Genomic DNA, 20,861 nt, shown 5'->3' on the forward strand with positions numbered 1-20,861 from the left:
CTCCCTCTGTCTCCCTGCTTATGCTCTCACTCTCTCTCTGTAAATAAACAAATTAAATCTTTAAAAGAATAAATACAGTGAAACAGGCAGGTGAAATCCAGGTCAAAGGAAGATAAGACAAGTAATAAGCTGGTGAGGGCACGGCTGTGGAGTTGGACTGCTTGGGAGTCTGCGTCCTGGCTCTGTGACCCTGTGAAAGTTACATTTCCCTCTGTGCCTCATTCATCACATCCCTGGAGCAGAGATACCAAATACTGCCTCGTGCGTAAGAGAAGATGAGACGGGGTCATACGCGGAGAGCGCTGAGGCCACTGCCAGGCAGCTCGTGAGTGCTCAGTCCGCGGGAGCTGGCAGTGGTTTGAAGAGGCTAATTGAAAAGTTCATACCCAAGGTCAACTCTAATTTAAAAAAAAGAAAAAATTTTAAAAGAAAAGGAGAAAAGTGGGCACACAAAAGCCACACCCTAAGGTCTTGTACAGAGTAGAAATTGGGAACTAGATCTTTAGTTGGCCACTGCCTGTCACCAGAGCGAGAAGGGGAACCCAGCTGTGTGAGTGGGGGTAGCTGCATGATGCACGCTCAGTATGACTCACCGAAAAGCCCTTCCTTACTCCCTTTGGCTCCTCATGTCTCTCTTTCTCTTCCTTCCTTCCTTCCTTAAAGAAAGGGTGACTCTGCATATTGAAGTATCTTAGACTCGAGTGGAACTTGCCCCACAGTCAGTTCACATCCCCTTTTTCCGAATCTCCCGGCTTCATTAGCTGAAGTATTTACAGCTGAGGACAAAGGGGTCCTTGCCCTGATCCATACAAGAGCTCTTAGGAGTCCAAAGACGCACAAAAAGATAAACACACCCTCGGGGGGAAGGGGAGATGGGAAGGTGCATGACACACTCCCCCGGAAGGAATAAACCATGCTAAAGTCAAAAAAGCTCGAGTTACAAACAGAGCTTACAACAGCGCCTGGGTGGCTCAGTTGGTTAAGCGACTGCCTTCAGCTCAGGTCATGATCCCAGAGTCCTGGGATCGAGTCCCGCATCGGGCTCCCTGCTCCTTGGAGAGTCTGCTTCTCACTCTGCCTTTCTCCCCTCTCATGCTCTCTCTCAAATAAATAAATAAAATCTTTAAAAAACAAACAAACAAACAAAAAAAACAGCTTGCAGGGGCGCCTGGGAGGCTCAGTGGGTTGAGCCTCTGCCTTCGGCTCGGGTCATGATCTCAGGGATCAAGTCCCACATCGGGCTCTCCGCTCGGTGGGGACCCTGCTTTCCCCTCTCTACCTGCTTGTGATCTCTCTCTCTGTCAAATAAATAAACAAAAATCTTAAAAAAAAAAAAATAGAAGAGTGAATACATGGAAAAGTGTTTGTAGTACATCAGGTGTCTGTGTTTGTGCACATGTACCTGATACATCCACATTCTCCCATGTACTCTTGTCATATCGTTTACATACGTACACAAATCATTTACATAATGTATACATTACTCTCGTATGTGACATGTACATAACATATATCCTATACATGTATTCTCTAAATCGTACATGTTAATTCATATGTAGTTATATAAGCTAATATACATATGTACACATAACACACACATTTGGAAAGTTAGAGTAAGCAGATCTGCTCTCACCTGGAAGGGATTGCATGTTGTGTACGTAGGAGTTATGTATGCAACCTACAGGACTCCTAATTCTCCCTGCTCCTTCCCATCAAGCTACTCCCCTGAAACTGTGATGGCCTATGACCATGTCTCAGTGTCTGGGGACTGCCCAGGCCCTCCCCCAACTGGCGGAGGGGCACTCTTTTTTTTTTTTTTTTAAGATTTTCTTTTATTTTTATTTATTTTTTTGAGAGAGAGAGAGAGAATGAGATGGAAAGGGAGAGCATGGGAAGGGGGAGGGTCAGAGCGAGAAGGAGACTCCCCACCGAGCAGGGAGCCCAATTGGGGACTCGATCCCAGGACTTCAGAATCATGACCTGAGCTGAAGGCAGACGCTTAACCAACTGAGCCACTCATGTGCCCCTCATCTTTACAGCTCTTACCTTCCAGTGTATAAACGACTACTCAGTTGGTCAGTCAGCAGGTAAGGTAGAGACCTGTGGAGTCCTCCTAAGGGAAGAGTGATCAACTTTTGAGATCCTGGGGGTGAGGGGAAAGGTTCGATGTCAGGGGAAAGGGGTAGAATGCAATCAAAGCCCAACAGGGACACCTGTATGAATCTCCTGTACTGTTTCTCTTCAGACCCGTTCCCTTCAATATTAACTGCTTGGTTTGCCTTGGAATGGATTCGCACATAAGCCCCCTCAAAAAAGTATAAGTTCTTAAAACTTTCTTAACCTGTAAAACTGCCCGTTGGGTAGTTCCTCAGTGGAGCACCCAGTTAAGAGAGGACTCTTCCTTTGTGGGGATTGTCCCCTGACAGAGGGATATGCTCTGCGAGGACCTGGCCCACGCCACCGAGCAGCTCAACATGCTCACGGAAGCCTCGAAGAAGCACTCGGAGCTGCTGCAGTCCGCGCAGGAGGAGATGAGCAGGAAGGAGGCCCTGATCCAAGAACTTCAGCACGAGGTGAGATCCGGGGCCTCGGCGCCTTGGCCCGGTAAACAGAAAGGGGGGCCCAGTCAGGCGCTGAGGAGGGCCAGCTGCGCCGCGGGCTCTGAACGATGCAGCTGCTTCCGTGGGTCCTGACTCAGTTGGCTGCCTCTCTGGCTGCCCCCGGCCCCCTGACCTGCGCCAGCGCGTTCTGACCTCTGGGGCAAGGCTATGGCTGACTCTTGTTTTGTATTTTATTTTCCTCGATGACCCTTTGATTACCTGTGAAGCTTCCAGTTTTTTAAAACACTATAAAGTCTGTGAGAGAGGAGGGGATGAGAGGGTCAGAGCAGCAACCAAGGCCCACGGGCACGAGTGGCAGGTGCAAACGCTGCTGCAAACGCTGCTGTGGTCTGGGTTGCTTTTAACACCTTACTGCGTTTCAGATTGTTATGGAAGTCCTGACAAAGTTACACGACCTCTCTACCCTCCTACCTCGGGCAGCTCGTCTGTTCTTAACAGGACCGTGGGCACCATGGGATTTTCTAACACATCATCTCACCTCTGTTCAATTCTCCCAGCTGAACCAGAAGAAGGAGGAAGTAGAACAGAAAAAGAATGAATATAACTTCAAAATGAGACAGCTCGAACACGTGATGGATTCTGCTGCCGAGTATCCGCAGGTGCTTGTCAGAGAAAGGGTGTGCTGTGGGAAGAATGAAGGTTCGTGAGTGATAAACGTTTAGAAATTATGAAGACCACAGCTTCATTTTTTTTTTTTTTTTTTTTAAATAGGAAGATTTTCACCAACACCTTTTGTGCTTTTTACCTGATAAAAAAGCACCGGTGTTTTTATTTGTTTTACTTGGACAGGAATTAGAATAGCAAGCTAAACAGCTGAGTGTTTTCTGTGTGGTTGGCGTATACATTTACAATGAAATCTTTATCAAACCTCACTTAATTGAGTATTCGGATGGAATTTAATTTTTTCGTAGAGCCCTAAAACACCACCTCACTTTCAAACACATTTGGCAAAACTCCTGGAAACACAAGAACAAGAGATAGAAGACGGAAGAGCCTCTAAGATTTCCCTGCAACACCTCGTAACAAAGCTAAACGAAGACAGAGAAGTCAAAAATGCTGAAATCCTCAGAATAAAGGTAACTGCATAATTTTTCCCCATAAACCCAATCTTTTAAAAATAAACAGTATCCAAAATAAATAAGTAAAATAATATCTTTGTGTTTCCTGATGATACAAAATTCAAAAGTCGCAGAACTGAAGGGTACACAGAAAAGCCTGCCTCCCCCTGCTGCCTTGACCCTGCCAAAGTGACTGTCCCTGGCGGCTGCCACTGTAGCCAGATTCCCATGTGTCACCACGACTGGAACCATTGTGTCCCTGCCCATTTGGTTTTTAGGACGGTATCCTACTCGGGCCTCACCAGCTCCTCAGATCCCAGTGCTGCCTGATTCAGATCCTTGCCAGGTTCATGGCTAAGGCATGCTCTCTCAGTAGTTTTAAATTCGTATTTTTCTTATTAGGAGTAAGATGGAGCATCTTCGGATGGCCTTTGCCCCTCTTTCTACTGTCGCCCTTCTCCTTAATGATTCGTAGGCATTCTTTCTGTATTAGATTTGCTTTTGTCTGTGATAGTGAAAAAGACTCTCTTCTTGTTTGCTCTTCCTTTAAACTTCCTTCTGGTTTTGTTTTGGTTTGGGTTCTACCCAGGGACTTGGGGGTGTGGGGGGATTATGTGTGGGGCGAGTGTGTTTAGAGGAGTGTTGAGGGGCGGGAGATGTGTGGAGGAGCGCCTGGGTGGGGGGTGTGTAGCTGCGGGGCGGTGTGGGTAGAGCAGATACGGTGCTTCATACGAGATCACAGTTAGCCTGTGAGGCCATTGCTCCGTAGTGAGTTTTTGTTCAGGAACAAAATTAGCTTACTGTAACCAAGTGACAGAATGTGCACGAAGACAGCATCTCTCTTGAGCTTTGCTGCTCATGGAGGGGATCATTCCTGGCTTTTTTATTTAGGGCAGCTCTCAGTGAGCCGCTATCCTAGGAATGTGGCTGTTGCCCAGATTGGCATGATGTTGGGACTCAAAAGACATTGGGTCAGGTTAAAAGAAATCAAATAAAAGGGGCACCTGGGCGGCTCTGTTGTTAAGCGTCTGCCTTCCGCTCAGGTCATGATCCCAGGGTCCTGGGTTCGAGCCCCAAATCGGGCTCCCTGCTCTGCGGGAAGCCTGTTTCTCCCTCTCCCACTGTCCCTGCTTGTGTTCCCTCTCTTGCTGTCTCTCTCTTTCTGTCAAATAAATAAATAAAATCTTAAAAAAAAAAAAAGAAAAGAAAAGAAATCAAACAGTGGACAAGTAGAAGCAGAGGAGAAAGGGCACTCCCTGCAGACAAGTATTTATTTCTTCTGGATGGTTACGCTCCTGATTTCAACCTAGTGTTCACTAAGGATGTTGAGTGACGGGCTGTGGACACATCAGTCGGATGCTCCGTGCAGCATAGCGATTTGACATTTCCATCCACTACGCTGTGCTCACCACAGGTGTAGCTGACATCTGTCACCAGACAACGTTATTACCGTATTATTGACTATAATCCCTACATCAGGTTTTTTTTTTAAATTAGGATTTATTAAGTAGAATCAAGTAGAACATTTACCAAAGTAGACTAGACTTTTGAACTTGTTTTCTCATTAAGGGATTTTAATGAATTATGTGATACTGATAAGAGACTATATTTAACACACTGTGGGTATGAAAATGAGTCACCGTTCCAGGTCCCTAAGAGCTCGTCCCAGTCTCCTTTTCATCCAGCGACATCCGGTGCAGCGTTCTGTGTGTAGGGCGAGGTTCGCTTAGGTTTGTGTCTCGTGTGTGGCCTTGGGGAGCAAAATCAAGCCGCCTGCGTGTTTTCTGAAAGGACGGGATTTACTGTCTTCCCAGGAGCAGTTGTGTGAAATGGACAGCCTCCGCGCAGAAGCCGAGCAGTTGCGAGAGAGGAACTGGCTCCTGCAGAGTCAGCTGGATGATCTCGAAAGGGAAAAGAACAGGTGAGAAAGAGCGGCTGGAACACCGTGAGCTAAATCTTGGCCTGCCTGGGTGTGGCTATGGGAAAGCGGCTGCGCTTGGTTTCCTGGTTTCTTGGTTTCTGATGAGGGCACTGCTTTTTCCAGAATAGGGGATTAAGGCCTTCATGATCTCGCCTACTCTGTTAACCTTTGTGTTGTTGTGGAGCTATTAAAATGAATTTCAGACATGTGAAGCATTTGAACCCAACTGTCTGCTGCGGTTAGACAGGAAAGGGGGGTGGGGTGAGGAAGCTATGACCTCGACAGGACAAGGTTCCAAAGGTCCAGCAGGAAAAGGGAGGATTTCCTACCAGGTGATTTTGCTTCATGACCCATGGTCCAGGGAGTGCTCCTGCGCAGAAAGGAGCTTTCCAGAGGAGTGCTCCCTTGGGCTTGGGTATCTGTGCACATGGTTTGCCTTTAGCTATGGCAGTTTTCTAGTTGTATTTGCTAATGGCACGACATAGTGTCACGGGCAGTCACATCTGGGCTCTGTCCTGTCTCTGACCCTTGAAAGTCCTATGACTTTGAACACAGTTTTTAACTTCTAGTGCCTCAGTTTCCTGAGGCATAAAAGGAAGAAAATGATGGCTCTCTCTCACAAGGTGTTTTAAAGACCAAAAATAACGTGGGTAAAGTGCTGGTTACGGTGCTTGGCTGAGGGGTGTCATCCAAGAAGTGGCAGATATTACGTATACAGGGTAGACTTATGATCTTGACCTTTTGTGAACTTGCCAGAGGGATTCGAGCTGAGGGTGGTCTGGAAAATTATGCAGCAAATTGAAGTGAATCAAAGCGGGGGACTCCATGTGGGATGAAGGCCCTGACTGAATTCAACTTCCCAGATTAGGGGTGTCTGCTGTTCCTACCGTTGCCAGCGGGTCTTGAGCAGACACGCTCCCTTTCCCCATCCAGAAGCAGCCCTGAGATGCACTGTCTGTGCCTTAACTAAGACAGCAGACGCTCGAGGATGGTGATGGTGGCTGTGCTGACAGGCTGTTCCTGAACCCGTCTCTCTAGGTGGCCGGGGGCGCTGGACATGCTCAGTTTAGTAGCCACGGTTCCTTCTAGCCCATTCCGATGTGGCCTGTCTGCAGTCCGTGCACCTGTTCACACGCTCCCCCCGCCGTGCAGAGAACAGCTGTGTACTCGTACACTGCCTTTTGTCAAGAGCTGGTTCGAACATGGAACATAGAACGTTTCTAGCTCATTTATAAAATCACAACTAAAAATGCTCACAGAGCCACGTGTCCCTTATGAGGAGCCATACAGAGCCTCCTTCCTGAAAGGTCAGAGTGGGGGAAACTGACTCGGGGATCAGATCAGGCCCTCAGCCTGTCTGGTCAATAAGGTCTTACTAGAGCTGAGCCGCATGCTTTCATTTAGCTACTGTGTTGGCGTTATAACAGCAAGCGAAATAGCTGTGACCGGGACACCCATGGCTCCCAAAGCCTAGAACATGTTCTGTCTGGTTCTTGACGGAAAAAGTTTACCCACTTTTGGGCTAGAGCATAGACAACACTTCTCTAATGGTTTTGGACGTTTTCCTCACTGAGGTCTCATTACCGTTTCTATCTAGGCTGCCAGATTCATTAAGTGAAAGAAACTACTGGACCTCCTGTTTTCCTTCAAGAAACGATTTTTTGCTCATCAGTGAGAGATATTTCTAGAGGAGTCTGTGCGTTCAGGCAGGTTCTCCTGGGGGATGTCCCCTTGGTGCAGGGGCTGCCCGCAGAAACTCAGTGTATGCTCCTGCCCTGGTCAAGCTCACAGAGATGGACTCCCATTAATCAGACTCACGTGACAGTGATGCAACGTCCAGAATGTAATTTCCTTTATGTAGAGGAACATTCCTCTTCCACGAAAAGATTCATGTCCGGTGCCCAGGGAATCCACTTCCTCGTGTCGGCATACATGGGATGCCAGAGTGCCATCAGAAAATTGGCAGCTGACGCTGAAATCCCAGCAAAGGGGGTGCTGGGGCTCCATGTGCGAGGCTGGCCTGAGGAGCCCTTCCCACTCCCAGAGATGCGCCCTCCCAGCTGATCACCAGGCGTCTGGACCGCCTGTCCCAGCCCCCTTCGCTTACATTTGATCTTCGTATGGTTCCACTCTTGGTTCCATTTCTGCTTTGCTTTCCACCAGGCCTCGATTGGATTTCCCAGCTCTGTTCATCTCAGTTTTGTATGGGAGGCGTCCTGAGTTCCGGGGAGGTGCCTTATTTCACCCCCACACATCAATCACATGTGTGACCTGTGCTAACGTGACCTAATCACCAGAGTTAGCTTTGCATTGCATAACTTGGCATTGCTGCCTACAGCAGATAGGAAGGTGATGCTTGGATATGCCTAACCACATTTCCCCAGCCTCCCTTTCTCATCTCTGCAGTGAACAGAATCATCCAGATCATCAACAGCTGAAGAATGAACAAGAAGAAATGATCAAAGAAAGACTTGCTAAAGTACGACTTTTTTTTATGTAGTAGTTAGGTTTCTTGTCTGAGAAATGCTTTTCTACTTAGCATTTGTGGTTGTAGATTCTAGAAACCATTTTACTCTTGAAATTTCTGTCTCCTGTATTCTCACTGTTGAGTTTGATATTTACCATCAATATTGAGACCTTGTTGATGAAATAAGAGTGAATTTGTCTTCGTGTTTCAGTGGATAGCCTCCTGCCGGCATCCCCACACAGTTTTCCATGTAGAATAGAAGCAGGTATAGGGTGCCCGTGGGAGGCCTCAGAGGGCGTGGTGCGTGAAGTCTTAAGAGACAGGAACCCCCTTTAAGGGGTACACTGTTGGGATGTGGAAGAGGATGTTGGGTTAAGTGATCTCATAACTATGAGAGAGAGTGGACTGCTTACTATCAATTTTTTTCTTAGCACTGGTAAAAACTTAAGCCATCTTTTTTTTTTTTAAGATTTTATTTATTTGACAGACAGAGATCACAAGTAGGCAGAGAGGCACGCAGAGAGAGAGAGGAAGGGAAGCAGGCTCTCTGCTGAGCAGAGAGCCCAATGCGGGGCTGGATCCAGGACCCTCGGATCATGACCCGAGCCGAAGGCAGAGGCTTTAACCCACTGGGCAACCCAGGCGCCCCATTAAGCCATCTTTCTTTTTATCTTATTACAGAATAAATTGGTTGAAGAAATGCTGAAAATGAAAGCAGAGTAAGTGCATGGTTTTGTTATTCAAGTTCTTGTAGGTCTTTAGTTTCTTCTCCTCTAAGGGAAGAAATACTATATCCACAAGGTAAGTAACTCCTTTCCTTCTTCTGGTTTCCTCCAATTTAAAATTGGATCTCTTTCCTACATGTGTTGGATCCAATTGGATCTCTTTCCTACATGGGTTCTGTAAAGAGGATTTTAATTTTTTCATCTAGTTTTCATATGAATTTATGGAATCTTATAAACTCGCCTCATTCTTAGATGAACAAGATATACTCTGTCCTATTGAGTTCAAAATATGTAAACTGGTTGGTATTAACAAATAAAATGGTAAAACATTAGGAAGAGAGTACACTCTGAATATTCATCCAAAGAAGAGGGCCTCAAACATTTTCACTTGTTAAACCTCCTAAAAGAATGATTGATTGATTTGGCAGAGAGAGAGACAGCAAGAGTGGGAACACAAGCATGGGGAGAGGGAGAATCAGGCCTCCTGCTGAGCAGGGAGCCCGATGTGGGGCCTGATCCTAGGACCCTAGGATCATGACCTGAGCCGAAGGCAGACGCCTAACAACTGGGCCACCCAAACACTCCAAACCACCAAGGAGAATTTTGAAACACCATGTACCCTTGTGCACATTTTTGGAGTCAACTTTATGTCTAAAATTTCTCACTGAAAGTTTAAATTGAAGCAAAGGGTAGAAGTTCCCACATACTGAAAATAGTGCCGTGTAGTAATAAAGTTCTTGGTGTCAGGGTGGCCAAATGGTCTTAGTCACAGACTAAGAAGCTCCTGCTTCTCATGGTCCGGCTTTCTGGTCTCTGCACGAAGGTGTGGGTTCAGATCCCACTTCTGACACGTCTCTAGTTTTGTTCCGGCCATTGTCCTGTAGAGAGCCTCTCCTTGAACTGGCCATAGAAATAAAGCTCCGGTAGTGTTCTCTTCAAAGTATCCAACTGACCTGCTACTTTCTATCCATTTAACAATACAGGAACAAATTCCTAAATCAAAAATTGTACATTGTTCCTTTTTCCTTCCAAATCGAATTTCCGTTCCATACCTACACAAAATTATATCCTAATTAATTATCCTAATTAATATATTGTTTGTGAAATTTTTTGTTGATTATCCTACCATATAACTAGGCAGCAAATATATATATACAAATGGGAAGTAATTTGTAAGTTTCTTGTGTTGTGAAAGTAATTTGTATTTGTATGGCTGGCTCTAGTGCTGTATTTTCTTCTGGATTAAGTTTTCATTTCAATTATTATTAATCATGGTGTTCTTTATTTATTATAAGGTGTTTTTTTTTTTGGTTTTTTTTTTTTGTTTTATATTTTATTTATTTGATAGAGAGAGATATCACAAGTAGGCAGAGAGGCAGGCAGAGAGAGGGAAGAAGCAGGCTCCCTGCTGAGCAGAGAGCCCAACGCGGGGCTCGATCCCAGGACCCCGAGATCATGACCTGAGCCGAAGGCAGAGGCTTTAACCTACTGAGCCACCCAGGTGCCCCTATAAATAGGTTTTTTTTTTTAAGATTTATTTATTTATTTATTTGACAGACATCACAAGTAGGCAGAGAGGCAGGCAGAGAGAGAGGGGGAAGCAGGCTCCCCACTGAGCAGAGAACCCAATATAGGGCTCGATCCCAGGACCATGAGATCATGACCTGAGCCGAAGGCAGAGGCTTTAACCCACTGAGTCACCCAGGCGCCCCTATTTATTATAAGTTTTTATAAATTATTGTATGTAGTAATAGTTAAGTGGAAATTCATCTCCCAGTGCATTTTAGCTTCATGCTTTTGCTTCAGTTACTCATTATTCTGTTATACTTCATTCTGGAATGAGTATTCAGTATCCCCTCTGTTCCTACTTTCTGTTTTTATAGCTGTTAAGTGCTGAGAAATCCCATTCACATAGTAAGTAAATGGCAGCAGCTGGAATTTTGTTTAGAGTCCTGTCATGCAATTACTTGAACTCCCTTCAAGTTAGTGTGTCACAAATTCCATAGTGATCTGTCATCAAAGATTCTTTTTTTTTTTTAAGATTTTATTTATTTATTTGACACAGAGAGAGAGTTACAAGCAAGGGGAACAGCAAACGGAGGGAGAAGCAGGCCTCCCACTGAGCAGGGAGCCCCATGTGGGGCTCGACCCAGGACCCTGAGATCATGACCTGAGCCAGAGGCACATGCTCAACCCACTGAGCCACCCAGGCACCCCAGTCACAAATTCTTTTTAACGATCAGCTGATAAAGACCACCCATTTTGTGTAAAGATTTGTTACCCAGTTATTGGCTTTATAGCATCAGAGAGTATCGATGTGGACCAGAGTCGTTCCATGGTTTGCTCTACGTAGGAGCAGTTCAGGGACTGGCTCCCAGACAGTTAGTCATTGTAGAGCTAGGGTGGAAATGTGGCTCACTTACAGGATCTCTGAGAATCCCGCTGCTCACTTACAGGATCTCTGAGAATCCCGCTGTGCAGTTTGTAGAATTGCAGCTCTTTCAGAAATAATAGCTATTTTAGACATTCTTGCAAAAAGAATAAAAGCTCTCTCAGTTGGCATGTAATTTATTTCATAATCTAGGAACCAAGGGTCTCCAGTGACACACTGTCCCTAGAAGATACAGGACCTCATGCTGTGGCCAAGGGAAGCACACACTAGAAAGTGGCACACCCAGTTTTATCGGTCCCAACCTACAGCAGTGATTCTCACAATAATGTTATCTCTTTATGGGTGCCTGGGTGGCTCAGTGGTTAAGCCTCTGCTTACCACTGAAGCCTCTGCCTTCGGCATGACCTGAGTCATGATCTCAGGGTCCTGGGTTCGAGTCCCGCATCGGGCTCTCTGCTGGGCAGGGAGTCTGTTCCTCCCCCAACTCTGCCTGCCTCTGCTTACTTGTGATCTCTCTCTGTCAAAGAAATAAATAAAATCTTTTAAAAAGTTATCTAGGGGCGCCTGGGTGGCTCAGGGGATTAAGCCGCTGCCTTCGGCTCAGGTCATGATCTCAGGGTCCTGGGATCGAGCCCCGCGTCAGGCTCTCTGCTCTGCGGGGAGCCTGCTTCCTCCTCTCTCTCTGCCTGCCTCTCTGCCTACTTGTGATCTCTCTGTCAAATAAATAAATAAAATCTTTAAAAAAAAATAAATAAATAAAAAAAAATAAAAAGTTATCTATTTGTGTATGTGAGGATGCTTAAAAAGCTACAAGGAACTGAATTCCACACTAACTGGTATAGGCAGGAGATGCTTAATTTCATATCACAAGAGGTCTGGAGGTGCATTGACTGAGTGATGCCATCAGGGACCCATACCCTTCCCATTCTTCGGGTTTGCTTGCTTATGGCCTCTTGGCAGAGAGGCAGGGAGAGAGAGGGAGAAGCAGGCTCCCTGCCAAGCAGAGAGCCCAAATCGGGGCTCGATCCCAGGACCCTGAGATCATGACCCAAGCCAAAGACAGAGGTCTAACCTACTGAGCCACCCAGGCACCCTAAAGCAGTGCAGTTCTATGTAATTCCATGGTAACTTTGTTCCTCGTTTTTCTATTCAATTGATAGTTGTATAGTGTATGAATTCTGAATAGCACGTCCTTGAAAAAATGGTGTTCTATGGTTTAAGAACCAGTTTTTTTTTTAATCCAAAAGAATTAAGATACAGACATTGAATAAACCATGCAGACTATAATAATACTTAAATTACATTTGTTCCAAAGGGGCCAGATCCAGAAGTTTCCATTTTAAATTTTTATTATTTAGAAAATGGTTTGAGTTGTTTTCCAGAATGAAAGTCTTGGGTAAGATAACCCAAAAAAGCCTATCTGCATCCTTTGTTATCTCCCTATGCCGTCACTAGGGGAGGGCCGAATATTTGTGACACTTTCAAATCAAAATTCTGGGCTTGGGTGAAACCTGTCTCATTTGAATACTGTTGCAGTTATTTGCCTTTGGAATCCCACAAGCTGCTGTTTGTTGTTACAGCCTAGAAGAAGTCCAGAGTGCTCTCCTGAACAAAGAGATGGACTGCCTTAGAATGGCCGAGGAAGTCAAGCGAACCCGGACTTTGGAATCTAAAGCGTTCCAAGAGAAGGAGCAACTGAGGTCAAAGCTGGAAGAGCTGTATGAGGAAAAGGAGAGAATATTCCAGGTGCATTTGTGTGTTGCTCGTTTTCATGTGCTCAGGGCATGTCCGGGAGGGGGCGTCGGTGGTTCAGAGTCGCTCTGGCGTGTGCAGGGATGACTGGCTGGGAGTGCCGGGAACCTGGGCCCTCTGGCGCCCTGTGCTCTGCAGAGGCAGGAAACAATGTGATTGTAAAAGCAGAATTAAGAGCAGCTCATTTTCCCCCTCCCTGGATTGATTTGCCTGCAGGAGATGGAAATGTTAAGGAAGCAGGTGGAGTGTCTTGCTGAGGAAAACGGGAAGTTGGTCGGTCACCAAAACCTGCATCAGAAGATTCAGTACGTGGTGCGGCTGAAGAAGGAGAACGTCAGGCTCGCTGAGGTAAGCTCTCACAAGTACCTTAAGTAAACTCAGCCTACTCTTAGAATGATTGTTTTACTAAAGTTTAATCATCGAATCGCTTAAATGCTTCCTTCGGGGAACTTACTGAATTAAAAAACAACATCAGTCCTTATTATTCCAAGCCTAATTCAGTCTTTTGTCAGACTCCCACATAATCAGGTTCTTGTGTAATGTTAAGAGTCTACAAATTGAACGTTGTAGTCTTAATTTTTAATGGAAGCGTAATGAACGCAAAGAGTAACTTCCTGTAAGCGTTTGAGTCTTAATTTTTTTTCTTTTCCTTTTTTTCTTTTTTCTTTAATTTGCTTCTCAGGAGACAGAAAAGTTGCGTGCTGAAAATGTGTTTTTAAAAGAAAAGAAAAGGAATGAATCTTAAAGATCTTGGTCAACTACCTACCTAGGCATCACCTTTCTGGAGACTTTCCTCTTGCAGAAGTAAGCCCTACCCCAGCGCGTTTAACAGCTGAGCCACGGAGTGTAATTACTAGCTGCGCATGCGGCACTGGGGGCTGACCTTCAGGTTTCCGATGCGTGGCCTGCATCCGTCCTCACCTTGTGGCAGTTGGCAGTCTGCTGTTTCAACGTTACCATCCCATTTCAAAACTTTCAGTCAACTGTAAATACTGGGGAAACCTTTTGCCATTTTAAAATAAAAAGCCGTAGTTAAGATTTACAGTGGTTGTTGGCCAGGTTATTTTTTCCTTAGATACTACTCACCAGAATCTTCGAGTCTTGCAGCGGAAGCTCTAATGGTATGTGGTGGCTTCAAAACTTGCCATGATGTTTAGTCCTGTTGTGTAGCATATAGGAAAGGCAAATTTGTTAATATAGATTATTTTTGTATTCTTAACTTTTTACGTCTTCTCTTGAGCATTTTTTCATGACTGTAAATATGGCCATTTTTCAAAATGTAATAAAATCTCTTAAAAATTAACCATTTAATGAAGTGCTTTATTCTCACTTGGGAGCGCCAGATTAAAGACATGTCCATTCACCATGGACTTAATGAGCACCTGTTACCTGCCCTGGTCATCCGTGAACACAGCAAACAAACCCTCCTGCCCTCAAGGAACTTCCGTGTGTCACCACTTCATTCCTTTTCATTGTGAATCATACCCTGTTGTGCGGAGATGCCGCGTTGGCTTTACTGACATTTGAGCTTGTTGGCAATTTGGAGCTCTGATGAATAATGCTGCTGTAAATATTTGTGTACCCGTCTTTCTGGGGACCTGCGTTTCCTGTGGCTTGAGCAGACAGATATCCCAGAGTGGAATTGCTGGTTAAGCTTGTCTAATTTTTATTTAAGACCCTGGCTCTTAAATTTTATTTAAGAGTCCCTGTTTGCTTGCACCGCGCACTCCAACCAGCAGGGGGCTCCGTTTCTCCGCATCCTCCTCAGCTCCTGTTACTGCCAGATGTTTTACTGGGGCCATCCCGGTGCTTGCTCTTGGCCCATCGCTGACATTCTCCTAAGGCCTAATGATACCGAGCATTCTTTACACAGAATAGAACACTACACTCGGCAGTAAAAAGAGGCAAAATGGATGAAGCTCAACAAAGAAAGTGAAAGATGCCAGACCCCAAAGACCACATACTGAGTAATTCCATTTATGTGACATGTCCAGGCAGGGCAGATTGGAGAGGAGCTTGTGGCTGGGGATGGGAGCGACTGACCGGATGGGCACAATGGGAACGTTTTCGATGTGGAAATGTGCTGGCTTGTGATGACTGCACACATGTAGCTCTCTAAATTTACTAAAAATTAAACTTCAAAATGGCTTCATTTTATGGGTTGTCAATTATACCTCCCTAAAGCTGAGGAGAAATGATTTTAAAAATAAATGCACAGTTGAATTCCCAAAGAGTCAGTCCCTAAGAGCCAGAAACAGAAAAAGGATCTAAAATTCAGTGTAGGGGGCACCTGGTGGGCTTGATGGTGGAGCATGGGACTCCTGGGCTCAGGGTTGTGAGTTCAAGCCCCATGTTGGGAGTAGAGATTACTTAAAAATAAATATTTTTTATAAAAAATAAAATTCAGCATAAAGTGGAACACAGAAACTGAGATCACCCTGGAGGTGGGAGAAGGTTGGAACACTGAAGCTGGTACTGAAGAGGCTTGGATCTTACCCACCTATGGGGGTGTCTGGGGGCTGCTGGCGCAAATGACCACAAATTGGGAGGCTAAAAACAAACGTATTCTCTCACCGTTTCTGGAGGCTAGAAGTCCAGAACCAAGGTGTTGGCAAGGCCATTCTCTCTGAGGGCTCCAGGGAGTGTCCATTCATTGCCTTTCTCTTAGCTTGCGGTACTGACATAAGTCCCTGAAACGTATCTTTTCAGGGGGACACAATTCAACCTATAAACTGCAGTTATCAGGGCTCTCCAGGCTTTAACTTGAGCCACAAAACCACCCCGTGAGAGAGAGTGGCAAGGAAGGACTTCCCACGAAAACTTCCTGAATGGAAAAAAAGTGCTGCTCACCAGTTCAGTGTGAGATCATGCTAAATCAAAAAGCCTCAGACAGGTTACTTGAACTATTTTTTAACGTGTGCTGTATATAAAACTGTGCCTAGACAGAAAGTAGTAATGGTCTCCCTGGAGAGTGGAAGTAGCCCTTAATACGCCCCAACATTTCTCTCCCAAAGACATGTACTACTTTTTACACACAAACATTTTAAAAATTTAAGTGCACAGGAAATGGGAAGTCAGGTCAGTCCTTGTTATCTGAGTAAGTGGTTATGGGCGATTTACTCTAATTACGTTTTTTAAATCCTACAAGGAGCGCGCATCTATCTAGGCCTTCTGATTTGTCAGAATCAAATCAGAGGCCTTCTGATTTGTTGGAGCCCGCCTCCACGCTGAGTGAGGAGGGCTCCAGCGCCCTCTGCTGACGCGTCTTTCCACTTTGCGCCTCCCGAACCGGAAGGTGCCGGTGAATCGCCTGGGGCTCTTGTTGAAGTGCACAGTCTGATCAACAGGTCTTGGGCGGGCCCGGGACTCCGCATTTTTAACCAATTCCTGGGGAAAGCGGATGCTGGGCCACACCCAGTGCCAAAGAATGAAACTGCCCGGTCACGGAGTGTTATTCTACAGCATCAACCACAGCTGCTTCCGACCGCAGCCACGGACAGCTCCAGGGTAAACCTACAGAGGCCGCCCTTCGCCCCCCCGGAGGCCCCCGGGGCTCGGCCCCGCCCCTGCCCCGCCCCTCGGAGGCCCGTGCGGAGGCCGAATTTGCCTCCATACGCACGTGGGCGCCGCGTCACGTGAGGCCGCCGCCCAATCGCGGCGCGCGCTCGGTCCCGCTGGTGGCGGGCGCGGGGAGAGGTGGCTGCGGGTACCATGGCCGAGGGGCCGCAGTCCCCCGGCGGCGCCGTGTGCCCGACCGCGTACCCCGACGCCCCCGCGGAATTCCCCCCTCACCTCCAGGCCGGCGCGATGCGGCGCCGCTTCTGGGGAGTGTTCAACTGCCTGTGCGCCGGCGCGTTCGGGGCCCTGGCCGCCGCCTCCGCCAAGCTGGCCTTCCGCAGCGAGGTCGAGCCCGGGGCGCTGCTGCGGCCCGCGGGCGGGTGGGCGCGGGCGGAGGAGGGGCGCTGCGGGGCCTGCGAGGCTCCGGGGAGGGAGGAGAATTGGGGCTGGGGGCTCAGGGCGAAGCCTCACGCCCGCAGGTCTGTTCGCCCTGTCCGCAGCCAGGCGCTGCAGTCAGCTCGGGGGCGGGAGAGCATCCCTGCGTTCTAAACCCGTCAAATCCTCGTCCAGTGTAGGCGGTAAGAGACCTGAGCCTCTTCGCTACCAGGGACCTGCAGTCTGTCCCCCGATTGGACTAGTTCGCTTTCCTACATCCACTCTCTGCCTCTCATTTTAAGCCCTTTGTGCCTGAACATTTCTCTCCACGTGACCCTTAGGTGAGAAGCCTGTTGCCCAGCTCTTCGGTCCGTAATTAACAAGTGTTTTGACCGGTATTACCCCGCTGCCAGGAAAATTGGGAGTTTGGGACATGTAGGCCTAAGAGAGGGCAGAGGAGCATTCTGGACACCACCTCCCTCAACCCACCTCCTTCCTGAGAACCCTTAAACTGCTTCCCCATGTCTGCTGAAGTGGACCTCTGCCCCTCCCATTCCGAGTGGTAGGCCAGTGTCTGCTGCTGGAGGGGTTTCTCTGCCCCAGCACCCCAGGGTTAGGTCCTGACCTGGACAGTGGATGGCCCATGCTGGTCAGCCTGTTTAGGGCGGAACCACCATGCAGTGTCCTGTTGGATATAATTCCTGAAGACCAAAGGAGGATGAGTACCTGAACCATGAGGTTTCCTAGTCTGTTTAGTTGTGTGCCGGGTCTTCATAACTACCTAAGCGAGTTGCACTGGTGCATACAAGGCTTTTGTGGAAATTCTGCAGAGACCCTTTCCTTTCCTTTTTTTTTTTTTTTTTTTTAAAGATCTTATTTATTAGACAGGGATCACAAACAGGCAAGAGAGGCAGGTAGAGGGAGGAAGGGAAGCAGGCTCCCTGCTGAGCAGAGAGCCTGATGTGGGGCTGGATCCCAGGACCCTGAGATCATGACCTGAGCTGAAGGCAGAGTTTAACCCACTGAGCCACCCAGGTGCCCCGCCCCTTTTTATAAAAAAGATTTTATTTATTTACTTGACACAGATCCCAAGTAGGCAGAGCAGCAGACCGGGAGAGGGGGAAGGTGGCTCCCTGCTGAGTAGAAAGCCTGATGCCTTGCGGGGCCTGATCCCAGGACGCTGGGATCACTACCAGAGCTGAAGGCAGACACTTAACAACGGACTGAGCCACTCAGGCGCCCTAAGACATCCTTTCCTTAAGACCCTATATAGTGAACAGCTAGAAAACTGTTACAAGAAATAAGAGTATGAGGGTCATCTAGGTGGCTCAGTCAGTGGAGCATGCACTGCTTGGTCTTGGGGTTGTGAGTTTGAGTCCCCCGTTGGGTGTAGAGAGTACTCAAAAACAAAATCCTTGAAAAAAAGAAACAAGAGTATGATATTTAGATGGGCACCCCCGTGGAGGCAGCTCTGTAAGCAGGTTTCTTTTTTTTTTTTTTTAATATTTTATCCATTCATTTGACAGACAGAGATCACAAGTAGGCAGAGAGGCAGGCAAAGGAAGAGGGAGAAGCAGGCTCCCTGCTGAGCAGCGAGCCCGATGTGGGGCTCGATCCCAAGACCCCGAGACCACAGCCCAAGCCGAAGGCAGAGGCTTAAGCCACTGAGCCACGCAGGCACCCCTGTAAGCAGGTTTCTAACTGAAAACCAAGCAAGGGGTCTGCATGTTCTTTATATAGGAGGCTTAAGATCCTTTCCTTTCTAGGCTCTCACCTTTAAAAAAGAAAAAGGCTGCAAGGACTCCAAGTGATGTCTGGGTTCGCTAGTTGAGTAGCGGGGTTTTTCCCTGAGCAGGGCTGTGTCCTGGTTAAGAGCATGGAGCTACTGCCTGGTTTTCAATCCCGGAGGCTTCCATGGGCTGGAGGCACTTGAGGCAAGTTACTAATGCCTTAGGTTCCTTAGCTGTAAAGCGAAGCTAAGGAGTAAATGAGAATGCACTTAAAACACTGGCCACAGGGCTTGGTCCAGAGTGAAAGCTCCCAAATGCCCAGAAGGACTGGCCTGAGTGTCCTGTAGCCTGCACGGGGGTGAATTCACGCTTTATCTGATCCCGGGAAGTGAGAACTCTGCCCCCCCCCCCCCCGATTTGCTCTCACTATATACTGACTAATAACTGCTTGCCCTCTGTTCCGGTCCTCAACACCAGCAAGGGACTGGTGTTCAAAACAAAGGACTGGTTACCGATTAGCATTTGCTCTGCCCCAGGGCACCTGGCCAGCAAGACGGCCAGGTAAGTCTCAGTTTATTTCAGCTATAAAATGGGTGCGCTGAGCCCAGCGTTAGGTGGAGCGCTGTGCAGGAAAGCTCTGAGGACCACCTACCCTGGCCGTGGCAGGATCTCAGTAGGGGCCCAGCTGCCTGGGAATGCTGTGAGGGGGGCCGCAGGTCCACTGTGGCTGGGCGTGGCCACAGTGACACTTTGTCCCGCAGGTGAACATGGCCTTCTGCATCTTAGGCGTCATCATGATGGCGACCACCAATTCTCTGATGTGGACGTTCTTTAGCCGGGGTCTCAGTTTCTCCATGTCTTCGGCCATTGCATCTGTCACGGTGACGTTTTCAAACATCCTCAGCTCGGTGAGTAGCCCTGGAGGTGGGTCCCCCTGTCCCAAAGCTGGGTTCCGGGGGAGTTGGGGAACTCCCGCCCTCCCAGACAGGAGCCGACTTGAGATTGGGCTGCGGCTTGACCCCGATGGCTGCTCCTCTCATCTCAAACTTGGGCCGAATTCTCAAGCTAGCTGGGTATGAAGTCCAACTTTAAGAAAGGCCTCCCTGCGTGCCGCCCTTCCAGGCTGCAGCCCTCATTCTGGTCTCGGCCGCCTCTGGGCAAACTGATGCCTAGGGCTCTGTGAACTTGAACATGAGACGGGGAGGGCAGACGCTCTTTCCTCTGATAGCCTGATGTCAGTCGGGTGGGTCTGAGCCCAGTCGGTCCTGCTGTTGGGGGAGGGAGGACTTGGCCTGCTGGTTTAGATCAGCAAACACCAGGCGCCTGCTGTATGCTGGGCCTTAGCGGCTGGCCTCTTGCTGGTCTTTCTTGTGCACTTGGCTGGGGGCCGGGGCTGGGAGGAGGGCACCCTCCCCCGCCCCTCCAGGTGAGCCAACCATGAATAGTGACTTGTGGAAGGTGACAGCTGGGCTTCAAACCCCCGACTTCCAGCTCCAGATCTTTCCTTCTGCCCCCAGGAGGGCAGTCGGCCCCAGGGGGAGTGAGGCGGTGCCTACTCACCACGGTCAAGTCCTGCGGGCACTTGTGGCCGTGACCTCACCACGGTCTCTGTCCCGCAGGCCTTCCTGGGCTTTGTGTTGTATGGAGAGTGCCAGGAAGTCTTGTGGTGGGGAGGCGTGTTCCTCATCCTCTGCGGACTCAGCCTGATCCACAGGCAGCTGCCCCCCAGCGGGAAGGCCGCCGAACGCAAGCAGCAGTAGCTGCACGTGCCGGGGGGACCTGCCGGAGAGACAGCACAGCGGCCCAGGCGTGGGATGGCGTGTGGGGACCACTTCCCGGGCCTTCTGACCGTTGGCCAGATGGAGATGTTCCTGAGGGACATGGGTCCCTGACCCAGCAGCCTCGAGGGTGGCCAGCCGCAGCTTCTGGAAGGGGAAGGACAGGCGCACGCGTGTTCGGCCTGAAGCCTTCTCGATGCACATGCATGGTGCTTTCGATGCTCACACCTCTGGGCCCCCCCAGCGCCCCGTGGCAGACGCGGGAGACCCTGGGGTCGGTCTGCGGGGTGTCGGGCCTCGAGACCGCGCTGTACTTGCAGTCCTGTGGCCGGACAGAGGGCCGGCACGTGACACTGGGCGCGTTCCGGGGGAGCTTCCCGACACCTCCACGTGGCTGGACCGGGGTACCTGCGTCATGCTTCTGTAGTTCAGTGGGGGAAGGGAAGCTGGATTAATAAATCTTTTGGTTTGTAAGTGAAAAGTA

At 48.4% G+C, this 20,861-nt stretch overlaps 2 protein-coding genes across 4 annotated transcripts in view; both read left to right on the forward strand.

Moving 5' to 3' along the window:
- Nucleotides 1-14,233, forward strand: part of KIF15 (kinesin family member 15) — a 72,662-nt gene extending 58,429 nt beyond the window's left edge. Inside the window, exons 27-35 of one of the 3 annotated variants that reach the window (XM_045992018.1) lie at nucleotides 2,427-2,573; nucleotides 3,119-3,220; nucleotides 3,533-3,697; nucleotides 5,494-5,600; nucleotides 8,007-8,079; nucleotides 8,749-8,786; nucleotides 12,765-12,930; nucleotides 13,153-13,284; nucleotides 13,619-14,233. In XM_045992018.1, coding sequence (XP_045847974.1) covers nucleotides 2,427-2,573; nucleotides 3,119-3,220; nucleotides 3,533-3,697; nucleotides 5,494-5,600; nucleotides 8,007-8,079; nucleotides 8,749-8,786; nucleotides 12,765-12,930; nucleotides 13,153-13,284; nucleotides 13,619-13,681 — 993 coding nt within the window. In that variant the 3' untranslated portion in view covers nucleotides 13,682-14,233. Of the gene's footprint in view, nucleotides 1-2,426; nucleotides 2,574-3,118; nucleotides 3,221-3,532; nucleotides 3,698-5,493; nucleotides 5,601-8,006; nucleotides 8,080-8,748; nucleotides 8,787-12,764; nucleotides 12,931-13,152; nucleotides 13,285-13,618 lie in introns of those variants that run through there. The other 2 variants (XM_045992019.1, XM_045992020.1) reach the window with 2 other exon arrangements.
- Nucleotides 14,234-16,605: 2,372 nt separating this feature from the next.
- Nucleotides 16,606-20,859, forward strand: TMEM42 (transmembrane protein 42). Its single transcript, XM_045989874.1, has 3 exons — nucleotides 16,606-16,839; nucleotides 19,361-19,507; nucleotides 20,219-20,859. Exons 1-3 carry the CDS (start codon nucleotides 16,648-16,650, stop codon nucleotides 20,357-20,359), a joined length of 480 nt encoding a protein of 159 aa, XP_045845830.1. The 5' UTR covers nucleotides 16,606-16,647; the 3' UTR covers nucleotides 20,360-20,859.
- The last annotated feature ends 2 nt before the right edge of the window (nucleotides 20,860-20,861 follow it).

Source organism: Meles meles, chromosome 20 (genome assembly GCF_922984935.1).
Source record: "Meles meles chromosome 20, mMelMel3.1 paternal haplotype, whole genome shotgun sequence".
Lineage (NCBI taxonomy): Eukaryota > Metazoa > Chordata > Mammalia > Carnivora > Mustelidae > Meles > Meles meles.